At 41.8% G+C, this 15953-nt stretch overlaps 2 protein-coding genes across 4 annotated transcripts in view; both read left to right on the forward strand.

The window, feature by feature from the left end:
• Positions 1-825: 825 nt before the first annotated feature.
• LOC307263816 (uncharacterized protein) lies at positions 826-2742 on the forward strand (the record flags this gene model as incomplete). Its single annotated transcript, XM_080045081.1, has 3 exons — positions 826-952; positions 1265-1389; positions 2617-2742. The coding sequence occupies 3 exons, from the start codon at positions 826-828 to the stop codon at positions 2740-2742; spliced, it is 378 nt and encodes a 125-aa protein (XP_079901207.1).
• Positions 2743-4872: 2130 nt separating this feature from the next.
• spire1a (spire-type actin nucleation factor 1a) overlaps positions 4873-15953 on the forward strand; it is a 29836-nt gene continuing 18755 nt past the window's right edge. For all 3 annotated transcript variants that reach the window (XM_080046093.1, XM_080046095.1, XM_080046094.1), the window contains exons 1-2: positions 4873-5313; positions 8589-8620. In XM_080046093.1, the coding sequence (XP_079902219.1) occupies positions 4974-5313; positions 8589-8620 (372 nt within the window). In that variant the 5' untranslated portion in view covers positions 4873-4973. The remainder of the gene's footprint in view (positions 5314-8588; positions 8621-15953) is intronic.

The following is a 15953-nucleotide window of genomic DNA, read 5'->3' on the forward strand; positions in this document are numbered from 1 at the left end:
TCATTAATGTTTTTGTCCACATACAGGCTACAATTTGTCACCCATAAGAGAAGGCTCCTGTAAAACATTTTTTTAAAGAGTAAAAAACACTTGGAAGATATGTGTAAAAGTAAAACACTTGGATAAGATATGTATTTTCACAGGTGCAATTATTATTTTGAGAAACATTCAAAAGCATTACAAAATACTGCATTGTTTTGTAAAACTATATATTAAATGTAAAGATTATTTGTATTTATATTTGTTGTTTAATGCCAAACAAGTGGGACCTATAGTGAAGTGCTGCCATAATTTTGAGTGGTTTTGATGAAGCCTATATGTGCATGATGATGATGATGATGATGATGATGATGATGGTGATGGGGACACTGTTGTCCCGCACAGCCAGTCGGACTGGCTGCAATGTTTAATCCCCCCTCCCTCTCTCTCTCTCTCTCTCTCTCTCTCTCTCTCTCTCTCTCTCTCTCTCTCTCTCTCTCTCTCTCTCTGGATGACGCAGATAGCTCCGTCTTATGTGTGTAGATGCTGGTGCGCTGCTGTCTGTGGAGAGAGAGAGAGAGAGAGAGAGAGAGAGAGAGAGAGAGAGAGAGAGAGAGAGAGAGAGAGAGAGAGAGAGAGAGAGAGAGAGAGAGAGAGAGAGAGAGAGAGCAGCATCGACCACCACCAACACAGGCAGTAGCCGCTCCACCTGATGATGGAAACGGAAGCGCGGATGGAGCTGCAGTAGTGATCCGGGGTGGTGGAGGACCAGGATGCTGCGGCCGATGTGAGACCGAACCGAGCCCGCGTCAGCTGCACCTGCCACCGTGGATGATCTTCTTCCCGATGGGTTGCGGAGGGAGTCGGGCGGACGCGATCATCGAGCCCAGGTACCATGAGAGCTGGACCAGAGAAACGGAATCGACGTGGCTTACCAACACGGACATAGAGACATCCCTACCAGTAGCAACCAGTAAGAGCTTCCGTCCGTCGTTTTGTCTGTTTTTATAATAGGCTACAACATGTCTATTGCTCATATACTGTGGGCTACATTCCATTCCAAATTCAAGCTATAGGCTACATTTGGGTCAAATAAAAAAGGGCAAAACGATCCACTCAAAATACACAACTATACCGGCTGTCAACTCCCTAAGATAGCCTAGCAGTTTTCTACCATCTCTGTTATTGTAGGCTACTGGTGTTAAAGGAAAAGCCAGGACAAGAATCTGTGGTTGTGGTTGTTTTCAAATGATAACACCAACCCCTTCCACTATATTGTCCAAAGGTAAAGCCCTGGAGGCCAGCCTGCGGGAGAAGAGGATGGTGAACACAGGCACCCAGTGTGGGAAGCAGGCCCTCCCATCCACTGGCTCCAACCACCAGAGGAGACCCAGGCGCTCCCTGACAGATGTAGGTGTCACCGGTTCCGCAGGTGTTGGCATGTCTTGAATGTTAAATTTGAACACAAACAGGCTCTGTCTTTGTGCAGGAGACCCAGCAGCACCACATAGGCTAATGTAGCTGTCCTCGTACGCAGCCTTCATAAGTGCTTCGTCCAGGTTTTGCTTTGCAGGACAAGTCAACTTTATAAAGGAGTCAAGTCATCAGTATAGCTTTTAAAATATGTATACTAAGTGCAGTGAACTTTTTTTCTTAAATTGAACCTCTATTTGATCAGGTAGGTCTCACTGAGGCTGGTAATCTCCTATTCTAAGAAAGACCTGGCCAAGACGGCAGCATAAAAAGTAATTCCTGAAAAAAAAAAATCAAAATAAGGCAACCGATGAAACAACGGTTAAAAGATAACAATGCTAAGATGTTAATACAATAGCTTGGAATCACATTCCTGTATTTAACTTCCTTTTGCAGACTATTTCAAGTGGCTGGAGCAGGGAACAAAGGGATTACAGACAGAAAAATAAGCAACCATTTTAATAACAGTTTACAGTAGGTAAATAACAATACAGTATGTGCAGTATTGACAGTATGTCAATGTCACTGTGTATATGAAGCAGGGTTGGAGCACAAGTAGTGCATAACAGTGGATTCAATATTATATGTATAGGTTCTTCAGCTAGAGCTGGTAACATGGACTTAAACTGATTAGTGATACAACATTTTTTAAATGGGGTTTCGACTGAAATAAGGAAGTCAAACATGTCAGCTTGGGGGTTGTGTAACTTGCGATTGACATTTATCCGTATTTTTCTATGACATTAAGGGTGGATCAATAATGACTTAAGGGTGAATCAATAATCTGATACAAACATATCAGATGCAGCCCTATTCCTATATATCAATGTATTGTGTTTTGAAAATAAGAATGAGTTGCAGCCTTACAATTTTTTTTGTGCATATATTGACAGAGTGCAGAAACTGTTATTTTTGGTGCAAAAACTAATTTAACACTCGAAAAGATCCTTACATTAAAAATCTATTCTTCTGACCTAATAAATGACATCCTCAGCGACTCAGAAACGTAGACTGTTATGTTTTTTAAGGTATCTAACCTTCCACTGACACAGGTCTCGGTGGGACATCTTTGCCCCCCCCCCCCCCCCCCCCGCCTTGCTCTCTATCCACTGCGTTGACATTTAAATGACGTGACATTCAAAATCTGTAACGTGTTTTTCACAGCAAACCACCCGTGACTCCAAAAGGAGGGCATCTAAGGAGGCCGGCGCTTTGTCGAAAGACTCGCAGCCCGTCGCTATCAACGGCAGTGGAGACGCCGAACCAGGGAATGTGTGTGATGAGAGATGAAGACATGCCCAGACTGTATGAGGAGGAAGATGACCGGGATTCGCCATCCATTCCCACCAGCGGATGGGATGGCGATTCACAGAAAGTGCGTGGATGATGTTTGCCAGTGACTTTCGCAAGATCTTGACTGTCGATCTCTGCGATTTAGAACACAAGCATCTGCATATGTCTCCATCCAAAGACCTCGGGATGCTGCATCTTTGTTGTGCCATTGCAACTGCATGTGTGAAGCAGAGAGTGCTCCAAGGCTCTCCACCATGCTTTTTCTCCCATGCTTATGGTGCCGGTCAGGGAATGTGTCACTGTGTTTTAAGCCAATTTTCAGTAAAACAAGAACAGACCGTCCCATATGCACACGATAATCACAATCCGCACATCATTCTGTGTGTGGGGGCCGTCCCTTGAGAAGCTGCTTCAGCCCTTTGTGCACAGGCTATGTTCCTTTTGTTGTGAATGATAAAAACAATAGCGTGAACACCAATGATGATGCTGTTTAACCTCAGTCAATGCTGTAAATTATTTTCCTTTAGAACGCCCTGAAGTGCTGATTAGAAGATGAGATATGGAGATTTGAAGGCTGGAGACTGTCTTTTCCCAGCCTTTGCAAGATTAAGAAACAAACACACCCGCATGTGCCTACAATTCATTTTGATGTTTTCACTTTGAGAGTTAAAAAACGTCTTTATTCAGTATTATGCGTTCTCCAGTTCTCCTACATGTTCTCTTATGTTACATGATGTTACACTTTATAATGATGTGCCATTTGTGCGGCTTACACTGATCTGCATGTATAAATAATTCTCAAACTGGTTCAGCATTAATGACAAAATGTCTCTGCCCAGACTTCATCAAAAGCAAGCTGCCTATAATAAAACACTTTGACCGTCCGATGCACATGGTAACAGAAAACATTCAGGAAGGGATCCAGGATGCCAGCAGATGGTGCTGTTGACCAGCTGGGCTCTTGCTAATTGAATACGTCTAGGGGATTGCTATTGACAACAACAGCAACCACTTTAAGAAAACCATAGATTTAATAAAGGATAGTTCAGGTCGGCTTTGCTGGAGAGCAGTTGAAAGGCTATTGGTCATGTGTTTGAGATATCTTTTTTTTGACAGTTCATAGAGATGATATGATAGCAGTGAAATGTTCACAGGCCAACTTTTACGACGGAAAATAACATTTTACCACACAGGATCTACCATGTTTTTCTTCTTTCAATTAAAATTGTTGCCAGCTTCCTAAGTTGTGAAACCTTTATAGAAGTGAGTGAAGTGTGCGGTCATTTCTTGTTAGCTTCAGGCACAATCTACAGCAGAATTTACTAAGCCCATAATCATACAAGTTGATCAAGGTAATTTGATTAGCTTGCTATTACTGATAGCTAGTACAAAAACAAATACACATCTGATTTAGTTTTCTGTTTCAATAGCATGAAACGTGTAGGCTATTAATTTGTGAAGGTTTATGTACTATATATGCTACAATATACTATATGTAATTATATATATATATATATATATATATATATATATATATATATATACATATATATATATACATATATATATATATATATAATCTGTATCTGCAAAAGTTTTGTAAAATAATATTGGATGAAATGGGACTACACTAATACAGCAGCCCAAGACTACTATTTGAAATAAATAAATATGAATTAAATGATAGGCTAATAATGGAATTTAGAAAGATGAAAAAAACTATACACAAATGATAGGCTATAATAGGGTAATTTTAGACTATATGCAAATATACGCAACAAAAGTAGTGGAGGGGAAGTAGGCCTAAGCAGGATGAAGTGAGTAGGCCAAAAAATGAATTACTTATTTTACATGAGCTTTATAAACTTCTAAAATTCACAATCTCAACCCCAGGAACAGTAAATATTCAAATTTGAATATTTTTTGTATGGACTTTGGACCACTCACCTGTTGGCGGAAGCTCTGTTGTAATTAAAAATGACAACATCCGAATAATGATTTGAATTATTGAGCATTCAGCGGGCACTAGGACCACGCGGACCGCGCTGCCAGCTGGCAGTCACTCCCTCTGAAGCCGTTGGTTTGGTGCTCTCCCTTCGTTCATGGTTCACACCAGAGATTGAACAGCTGACTGCGCGTCTCTAGTTGACTAAAATATCAGTTTAACAAACCCCCTTCGTTTTGCCCTTTTCCTCTTTACGTGATGTGTTTACGGTGATGACGTGAAGATGGCCAAGCGACCGGGCACCGACGAGGGGATGCTGACTTCCCCCACCGCTCTCCGGGGTTTCGCAGCCGAGTTGAACGCCGCTGGAGACGTGAACAGCATGGACTGCGGAGACGGAGCCTCGGAGCTCACACTGGAAGAAATCCTGACACTGTACAGCCAGCCGATCAACGAGGAGCAGGCGTGGGCCGTGTGTTATCAGTGTTGTCGGACTTTGGCGCAGAAGCAACGGAGGAGAGGCTCCAACAAGGGTACCGGCTACCCGAGGAGGATCGAGGGACCCGGGGATGTGACGATCGGGAGAGACGGCGCTGTCAAATTACACTTTGAAGACGGCGCAGGTAAACCAAACCAACCGAGATTGTGGGAAGTGTGGTTTGAGCAAGTGCGCAGCTAAACGATCAAACACTGACTGCCATGTCAAGATCACAGGCTTGACAACAAATAATCATTTTATTATTTCACACACCACTCACAGGCCGAGCAAGCGACTGGAGCATCCCTACATAAAGGCCATATTGTTGTGGCTTATCTGCTTCCAACCATGTAGTGATATTTGTTTACAGGCGCCCGATGCGTTTAACAGACATCATAGATCACCGCATAGCTGCAGGCAACCAGAAAATACCAAGCAAGCGTTAAAGAGGGGTTGTTTTCAAAGCCTAATGCGATTTAGGCCTATTACGATTTTACACATGGCTTATATTATTGCTTCATTCAAGAGAGGGGCTGGTGCAGAATGCCGTTTTGTAATTCCGCTCCTGCAGCGGTCAGTTGCCTACAGTAAACAGTAAACAATGGACCATGTGATGGATTCAAACCGCAGAAAAGCACCTTGCGTCCACGTAGGCTACGTCCCACAAGACATACAGCCAGCATCGAGGCTACAGTGAATAATAACTCATGATGACTCATAATGATGCTAACGACTCCCTTATTATCTGTGTTGTGACATTTAGATAGAAGGCACACAATACACGTGTGTGGTGGGGGTTGGGATGCATGCACCTGAGGGGTAATTGAAACACAGTATAGGAGACACGTTGTAATAGGCTATAGCCTACATGTAGTTTGGTGTGCAGTGTGCACAAGGGCTGCTTAAAGTAAATCCACCTATTTGTGGCCATTGAGGTACACTTGCCTGCAGCTGAAAAGGTTAATTGATCAGTCAGCATAACAATTTTCCTGTGTATTTTCATAATAATTAAATCAGAAATGCCTAGATTTCACTGGTACCAGCTTCTCAAATGTAAATATTTGTTTGTTTTTAAGATGATAAGTTACATGTTGGACTCTTTGGACCCTCTTTTTACTGTATTCATTTACTCCCATTGATTAATCCTTAACGGACATTATCCTCAGCTTCATCCCCAGTTTACCTGACAGCATGTTATCTGTCTGGCCCAATGAACAGGAGCCGGTCAACGGTCTAGACTTGGACGCTGCTACCTTCTTTAATCCATTGGGGAATAGATGTACACTTGGGATGTAAGTTGAAAGAAATAAACTACTGGAGAGACTGCCATTGCTTTGGTAACTCTGGTGTCCGAATTGACTCCAGATCCTGAATGTCAGCCTTGAACACCACCAAGTATCGGTGTACTGACAACTCCAACCTGTGCCGTGTGAAGTCATTTTTTTAAAGCACATTCTCTACTGTGTCTGTGCCAGTTCAGGTGTGGCGCATAATTTAACCAACCGCTAATGTTCCCTGTGTGTGGGAAAACCTGCACTCTTGGTTTCAAACACATACAGCCAGTGTTGTTGAGAATCTGTGTGCGCTGCCAGAAACGGGCCAACATAATGATTAGATGCACATGCTGACTGCAGATGAGTTCGGAGACTTATGAGTGGAGAGTGCTGTCCTCCTGCTCCTCTGTCTATAGTTGCTGAGGTATTTTGGGACAGCTCGGCCCGTCCTGATTCTTATTAGGCCTGGCGATGAGAGAGACGTGAGACCTAATTTAAGTGTTCAGCAGTAGCTCAGCGGCTAGTTTGTAAGAGGTTACTAGCCTGGGCAGAAAATCAATGCTCCTGTCACCCGCAATATGGCTTGTGCATCAGTCAAGTGACAAGGTGGTAAAGATTTGGCCCAGTGCCTATATGCCACCGACTCTTGAGTCTGTGCCTGTGCTCTTCCTTCTGAGTAAACAAGGAAGTGTGTGTGTTTTGGTGATGCATAGCAAACAGAATTGGGCTAATAATAAGCAGCAAACAGAGTCCAAAAATCAGTCAAGTGTTATTTGGGGCTGGCTGAGCGGATGCGAGATGCATGCCGCCCCTGCTGCCGTCACATCAATTCACACAGAGCACGGGGAAAGAAAAGAAAAGATTCACTGACTCCCACTCGCCGTTGCCTGGAGAAGGGATGCTGCAACAGGATGAGACACTTTGTTTACCCCGAGATTTTTTTCAATGAATCATACCGTCAGCTCAGTATCTAGAGGAATTTGGTTTATGCAGCATTTTGATTGGAGTGTTGTTATTCCTTGATGTGGCTAAAAATGGCACCGAGTGGGTTTAAACGTGGACCTCTTCTGTTATTCATAAGATTGGAGTACAGTTAGGGGTACAAGATAAAACTGGTCAATACCCTTTTAGCAGCACAGAGGTTGATATGTCTCTCAATAGGGAAAGTCTGGGTGATACTGTGCGCCGCTCCAAATATGCCCCTCCGTGACTTACTTACCCTGGGAGAGACAAGGGCCCCGGCCAAGCCTTCTCTCCTTGGCCAGGGACAAACAGAGGACCCAGTGTTTTCTCGGACGAGCGTTGCTGGATGACAATTTATTTTCCTTGCCCGTCTGTTGGCTGTAATTCAGTGACCTGTCCGGAATCGAGCCAGGTTATGAAACAAGAATTTTTTGACCGTGAAACGTCTGCGTAGAAACTTTCATCACATGCAGCTGAGGCAATCAGAATAGGCCCATTTTAAGAATGGAAATTACTCAATCACTTTCTCAATGGATGTATTTGAAATAAAAATGGTGCATTTTGTAAGCATTCAGAGAGATTCATTGGACATCCTGCCAAAGAGGCTCATTTATATGCAACGACCTAATTTTACACTTTGGACTAGACTAAAGTCTGACGATTTATTGCTCTGTTTGTACTTTCACCCCTGACGTTATTCTTACTGGGCACTCTAATCACTTGTTGCCAGAGCTTACCTGTCAAAGTGAACTGTATTTATGTAGCAAATGTCATATATTGTTCAAAGTGTGGTGAATTAGTCTTTTACTATTAAGCTCTTAGTTGGAAAAAATGTATATTTACAGATTTGTTGGAGAAGGCAATATCAGAGCAAGAGATAAGATTATCAAAGGTTTCGTTTTTGTTTTATCTTTCGTCCAATGAGGGAAGGTTCAGGTTTTTTTTTCTATTTATGTTCCTGTAAAGGTGATGTCACTTCTCACCTTTAATATATACTGTAACACTGTGTGAGGTGTGTGTGATATCTCTTTGTTCCATTTAAAGATGTCTTGCATACCTGTACAGTACACACAATAATAATTCAGAGGGTGTGTCTGCTGTCTATTCATATACTTGCACAAAAAAATGCATCCACAGTGTTTACGAGGGTGAATAACTCTTTCTCCCTTTTTTGTCATTACAGATAAATATACATCAGCCCCCACGTCGTTACAGGTGAGTTTCCCATCATGGTCTTCTTATTCACTCCATGTTCAATTTGAGTTTTCAACAACCCCCCTTCTTTTCATTACCCTCTGGGTAGAAATATGCATGTCTCATGCAATATGTGATTTATTATAAATGTTTGTATTCATTCATCATAATTATTTTCACTCCACAGCTTTCATGTATGATTTAGTTGACTCAGAACAACACAGAAAAATAATCTGTTTTCACAACTTGCCCACCACTGACTTTATTAGTGCGCAGTTGCACCACACGTAGGTTGGTGCGGCCACTGGGTTGCAATGTTGTTGACATCGGCCCTGATAGATAAACACTTAGTCCATATGGAGCCATTGCATAAATACATTTAGGTTAACTTTGGCTAGAAGTGGTGGTATTTACTTGTGTGTAGTGCCTATTTTCTCTTCTGGAGCTGGTAGAAACCTGCTTTGTTTGTCACATCAGCACAGTTCAAATATAAATATGACATGCACTGCTTTGCAGGTGCAGATGGAAATAGGATATGTCTTCCTGATTTTTTTCCTACGAAATAAACTTAAGTCTTAGTTTATTATCCAAATATGACCCCTGACCTGTGTTGCACTAAAATGAGTGAGTAGGAATGAGCTCTGCACAAATGTCCCTTTTTAATTTATTTTGTCATTGTGTGTTCTAAAGCGGAAGAGCACTTAAAAGAGAGCGCACCTTTTGTTGTTTTTCTCCTCCTTTTGTTCATAAATGCATTACTTTCTATTCAGTTTTACAATCAACAAGATCAACATCAAAACCAGTTCATGAGATAGGAGGAAGAGTGTCCAGTGTCTGTTTGTAAAAGCAAGGTATAATACTGGGAGGAGAAGACTTTCTCGGCTACATTATGTGTACATAGACTAATTACACAGTGAGTCTTCTGCCAGGCGTATCATCCTTCATGTTTGTCTTGTAGTTCATGTGATCACAGGCATTCCTCCACCTCAGCTGACAGTCCGAACATGGACGAAATCCCATGATTGAGCTGCTCGACCTAAATCCATGCCTTAGCCTATTGCTTACCACATTACTACAAATAAACAGGGTGCGTCTGCCATGTTGTTTCCTTTGGAAAAACATAACATCTTGCAACATGGGGGTTTGCCCTAGAGTTGGTGGCTAAACCATTGTTTTAAAAACGCGTCTATTTATTTGTTTGTATTTTGAGGTTTCTTGATTGATGGCACAGATATAATCCCTTGTCATTGGTGTGAGAGCTCTGCTTTTCCAAGTCAGTTTTTTTAGTCTCACATGCTGTTAATGCCAGTTTGTCTGTGGTTCCAATTCCACCATTTTGGTTCACACTTGTATAACTCAACAACTTCTAGTGTATAGCTAAACTGTAGAGGATGATGCCCTGACTAGTTTTTTTAATGAAATGTCCCCAACATATGGATGGATTGCAATTGACATCCATGTCCTCTTCAGGGTTAATTGTTGTAACTTTTTTTTTGGTACCACCATATTACAACCAAATACCTGAAAAACATTCCCATCAGCCTCTGTTTCACTTCAACTGTTAATATGAACATGTTAGCAATTAGCTAATTGTGTCTTGTGTTTCCATTTTGGCCATGGTCCTGTGTCCCTTGTGTGTGTATGTTGTTTGTTGTGTGTGTCTTGTGCCTCTAAGTGAGTCAATGTCATTCCCTCGTACCTCTGCTTCTCCTTACTCAAGTTTAATTGTTAGCCTGTATTGAGCTGACCCACTTCCCATCAATGACAACATAGAACCTGTGTTAGGATAATAATCACCTATGTCAAACAAGTTGCAGATATATTACTTTACATTAGAACTGGTCCCGAGTAAGGGATTTCTCTTGTGGTGCTCTGTCGTCATCTTTAAGTCTTGACTGTAAATATTGTTTCTAATTGGCGTGAGACATGCGCTGTCTGTTGTAGCTGTCACCACAAGCTTAACCCAATTTCTCATCTATTGAAGATTAAGGTGAGATTAGTTGTAGTATCCGATTACTGGTTCGCTAGGTTCGCCAGGTAGGCTATGCTCAGGTCCCTTTTGGGTACATTTTTGGCTTACGAGACAATTACGCACAAGGGATAAAGTCTTGGACCCAATTAGATTTGGTTAACGTGTTATTTTCATTCCCAATTCTCCTATTGGTTGGAGGTTTGATGCAGTGTAGCTGATTGCCTCAGATCCAGTAGAGAAGTGAATATTTTTGCATGTTAATGGTGTACAGTACTGGCTTCTTCCGCAGCACTGCAGCTGGTTGGACAGGGCTTGGTGCATGTGTAAGCATGTGAGGCTTCTGTTCTGTGTTTAGTGTGTGTGTCTAGGCGTCTCCCTCTCCCCCAGGCAATGAGCTCTGTCTCTTCAATAACGGTTCCTCCTTACTGAGTTGTCACCGTTGACATTTTAAAGAGCGAGATACGTCATATTTTATGTCATTACTAATGATTTCTGGAGAATTTTGGTAGGTAAATGATTATTTTGACTGCGTTTGTAAATTAGATTTTTGATAAATATAGGTATTGAGTTTTAGGTTACAGTTTGTTTTGTTGAGTTTGGACACATTACCCTTGAGGGACTTATTGGCACCCATTATCACACTGCTTTACATTTAACATTGTTGCATCCTGCTTTTATCCAAATAAATCGATAGATTTTTTTTTTCTTTTTAACATTGACCGCTTCTCTCAAAAGCATTGCATGTGTGCAGCTTCTATTTCAGTCCCGAGGTAACATTTCTGCCTATACAGGGATATTCACAGCATGCACAAAGCCACAAGAGTTCAATTTATTGAGCATTCCGGGCTAATTCAGTCAGGGAATCCTAATTATATATCCACACCACAGAAGAAATCTTCTTCCCATTGTGGTTTTTATTTGGTTGCTCCAGTCAGGACCGAGGGATGAATTGAGTTTCCTCATCAGTCCTTCAAATTGATAAGGTTATCAGATCTTTAGCCACAGATAAACGCTAAGAAGTCTTGTGTGGCTTTTGGAAGAAGAACAGTGTTTTTTTTTTCACTGGGACAAAATGTTTTTTTTTTCTCTTCATGGAAGCTGCCAATCAGATAAGTGCGGTGTGTCAGGCCATTATGGGGACTGCTAATAGCTGTAGTAAAAACCACTACACCACAAGCGCCCCCAGGAGATTATTTTGATTTTTAATGTTTTCTGTATCCTACAGTACATCTGCATTTTTGGCTTTTTATGCCTACACCAACCTAATTGAATGACAAACAATGTCAGTGATGGCAGTTCAGAAGGAGGTTTTTCCTGGTCCTCAGCGATTTCCAGATGAATTGCAAACTCAGAAGCTTTTGACCAGGAGATGTGAATGAGCAGCATCGTGTCACTGTGAACCGCGACAGTGATGCTGCTGCAGACGGAAGGAGGCTGAGCATCGGCTCCCCCTAGATATTTAGCCCGGGTTATGTAACTGTCTGTGTTGTGATGGTTTTGCTCTACTACTTCAGCAAACGCTGAAGGCTGCTTAGCTCACAGGCTTCTGGGCCGAGTGTGATTGTATTAACCATGCATAACTGATTCAGACCAGTCACTTTTTTTTTTTTTTGCAATGTTTTAAAATGCAGATGCCAGACTTTTTCTTTTGAATTAATGATGCTATTTATTTCGCGCTTACAAGGAAGGCTAGAAAAAGGGTTTTGATCAGTTAAGCCCATGATTGTTTACAGTGACACTGTAGTAGGCCTACCGTTTCTCTCCCAGACCCGCCCTAGCTTTGACTCTATCTTGAGACACCTGCAATAATGCAGTTCAGAATGTCATCAGCCATGTTGCATATAACCATACAGTGAACTGATATGAATTAACAATACATTACTGGTATACTACACATGTATTCCTGGGAACTTGTCCATGTGCCACTGCCAACAGACCCAACATTGCATAAGTCTACTTTTTCTTTTCTCGTGTGTTTGTCTGTGTGAGAATGGTTCTCTTCAACACAATCCACTCATTCTTTGCCCATCTGCGTACTGGTTGACTCACCGATGCTTCCCCCATCATGGTTGCCCCCCTTGTTCTGCTTGAATGTGTTTATGTCAATGCATTTTTTGTATGTTTTTCCTCCCAGCCCCATTGAAATAAACTGGCTGCTTATCAGAGCTTCTAAGTTGTTAATAACATTCTCAGTGGTTTCTAATTGCAATAGCTCCATGTAAAACATTCTGTACTTCAGCTAATTTAGTCTAACTAGCTATGGGAGTAACATTGAGAATTCTTCAGTTTTTCAAGCAATCTCTGGCCAAGAAAGCCTTATGGGGTTTTTATACAGGATTTAAACTCATGAGTGATCAAACATTGCCCATCGGAGCTGTTGGGTCCGAAATCAGACCAAGCAGATGTTTTAATTATGTGCCCATATTCGTTTTTAACACTGAAAAGGCCAGTTTATTTTCAGAGTGGACAGCTGGACCCATTTGAACAGGTTAAGGGGTTAAGTAGTTCAGTCTGTACTCGTTGTGTCTATTGGGAACTAGATCTGGCGATTGATGTTCAAGACTTTTATATGAAACTCAGCGTTCCTTCCTGTCACACGTTATGGCAGTGATGAGAAAGAGAGGCACGTCTGGTTGAAAAAGTCTCTGGTGTTTTCCTTTGATCCTCAAGCCTGACAGACACTGCTCTTTATGGGAGAAAGAGGTTCTCTATTATAAAACAACTCATTGTTTGAATGCAGAAGTCCGAAGCGCATCTTTCCCCGGCAATCATGATGTCATGCATCATTTGTTTGTGGAACGTGGGAAAAGTTGCCTATGAGGGAGGATGGAGTTTAATCTGTATGGGGTTTATTTGTATAACATTCATGTTAGAAACTGCTTATTCATGTATTTAGCAAACAAGTGTTAAGCATGTCTCAGTAATTCACAGCATTTAGCTGAATTATGCTGTGATGCAGTTTTATTTTGCTCTGACACCCAGATGACTCATCTTGCTGCATTTTGAAAATGGAGGCGTTACCTGTGGTTGGCTAAGACTAACAGCGATGAACATATGTGCGTTTCGTCCTCCGTGGCAGGCTTCCACTTATCCTGGGTGGAGCATGGTTTAAATTAACTGTTTGCTACCAGATATTTCTGCCCGTGCCTGAAACTTCTTTCCCAACTGTTTATCCGCATACTTGTCCCCTCTCTTTTCTCCTTGCCCAATTCCTCTGAGTCACACGTCTGGAAGAATGAGATTGTGATTGTGTAATTGGAAAAAACCTCGCTCCCCCTGTTCTGCCCCTCAGTCAGCCTCTCCATTTACCTTTTGCTTTGCAATGCCAGTCAGCCATCTCTCCATTCTGTTTAAAATAATTCATGAGAGAATTCCTGTCATTCTTTGATAGAAGGCACTGAATGAAGCAACACTTCCGTGTTTTTGGAGTGACACTGTTGTGCATCCTCCACTCATATTTTTTTCTAGCAGTTTGTCTGGATTTAACTGTATATTCGGCAAAAATCCAGGGCACTATCATTACTCATGCTCTGTGGCCCAACATAAACCAGCTTATTGTTGAGTGCTTTTAATGAGTTGACAGGGACATTGGATTTTAAACAATAACCAAATCTAAAGATGCTTTGCCACTAGATAATTCTTATTGTAATTCACCTGCTGACATTAGAAATGGAGGCTGCAAAGGGATGTTAGTTTCCTACGTGTGTGGTCAACCTTTGCGTCCCAGAGGCCCATGAATGAAACCCTCTGTCCAGTCGCTAATACCTCTGCCCACTACAGCCCATTCTGTCCTGCATATGGATTATAAAGTTACATAATAAGACACTGAGTATTTATTTTAGCCCTGCAACAGGATTATGAGTCGCACACAGAGATGGTTGATAAATCATATCAGCACAACGCCATGAACAAGGTCTTACCCCAGGAGAGAATAGGATCCATAGGTAACTGTAGAGGCTGCTGCCACTTTTATGGTGTACTGATAATTAGATTTTATGTAATGATTTTTAATAGGGATCAGAGTTCAACTGACAGTTCAAAGCTAAATCATGAAAAGACAGTCAGGGGATCACTGTTTTCTTGTCAACTTTTTATATGCAGAAAAGAAGACTTGTCATGATTGACATATCAATAGCTATTATTGATGAAGCAGATACCAGTTTCAAAAATGTTTGCGATTTGGGCAGCGGGCAGCAGCGCCATTCTTCTCCGAGAGATACATCAATGTCAAAAACAATCTATAGGGAAAACATCACAGGGATGTCGGAGTCCAGACATGAGGGAGGCACTTCGACTCTTGTATAACATATCAAAATACCAATGATGCCAAACACGCTCGGTCAACACCCTGCCCTTCTGTGCGCTACACTCCCAGAAGCCTCAGCCAGGTGCTGCTCCCTGGCACCTCACCCAAGCTGTAGCCGGCCATGCCCCGTGAACTGCAGCTTCACCCGGTACAACCCTCTGCTCTCTATTTGGCCACCTCCCTTTTTCAACAATGTAGCGCCATTAATGTCTGGATAAGAACATGCAGTCCAATCATGACTCAAAGTATGCGGGACATTTGATTTCTTAACAAAGCCATTTCAAAATACAGAATCCTTTTGTGTATTGCAAACCATTGCACTGTTTTGTGGGCGTGCTCAACTGCCTACCGTCTGCAATTCAGAACAGGTTCTAGTGTTTTTACAAACACAGACCCATAGTCCATCCGCTTTGGGAGATAGCTAATGATCACAGAGCAACCCAAACAAATAAATAGCAGCCAGCCGTTTCTATGAAGGGTATAGCGTCCAAACGGTTATGGACTGACACAATGTTCTTATTGGATATTATAGAAAAAGCAATGAACGGCACTCACTGCACACCACAGCACCGGAATGGGGATGGTGTCTACAGTTTATTTTCTTGCAGACTGAGAATGCATTGTGGAGCAAATAATACTGAATTTAGTAAAGACAAATATATCTGGCAGATGCAGGATATCACATGAATAATATTGGGTCACAGGCAAAAAAAAATCTTCACATCCTTAGTGTGATGTCAGGCGTTTTCATCTTTGCTTATTCACTAAACGTCTTAATACTATAAAGAGACGTACACATTACTAACTAGAAAGTGCTACATTAGAACAACTTTTCAAGATGCTACCCTGTATCCAGATGTAGTGCCTGTTGCCAGAATTTCTACTTTTCTAACTGAGCTCTGATTTTAAATCACTTGTCGTGCCTTTTATAAATCACTTGATCCAAGAGCACTTTATCATGAGAGGACTTGGCACCAACTGGGCGTGCTGCAGTGAGAGAAGAACCTTGTTTCGGCGTAGTCCTTCCAGTTCTTTTGAGACATTAGGATGAGTAAGAACAAGTGAGAGAGAGAGGA

The sequence above is a fragment of the Ammodytes marinus genome, assembly GCF_949987685.1.
Source record: "Ammodytes marinus genome assembly, chromosome: 17".
In the NCBI taxonomy this organism is placed as follows: Eukaryota; Metazoa; Chordata; class Actinopteri; order Uranoscopiformes; family Ammodytidae; genus Ammodytes; species Ammodytes marinus.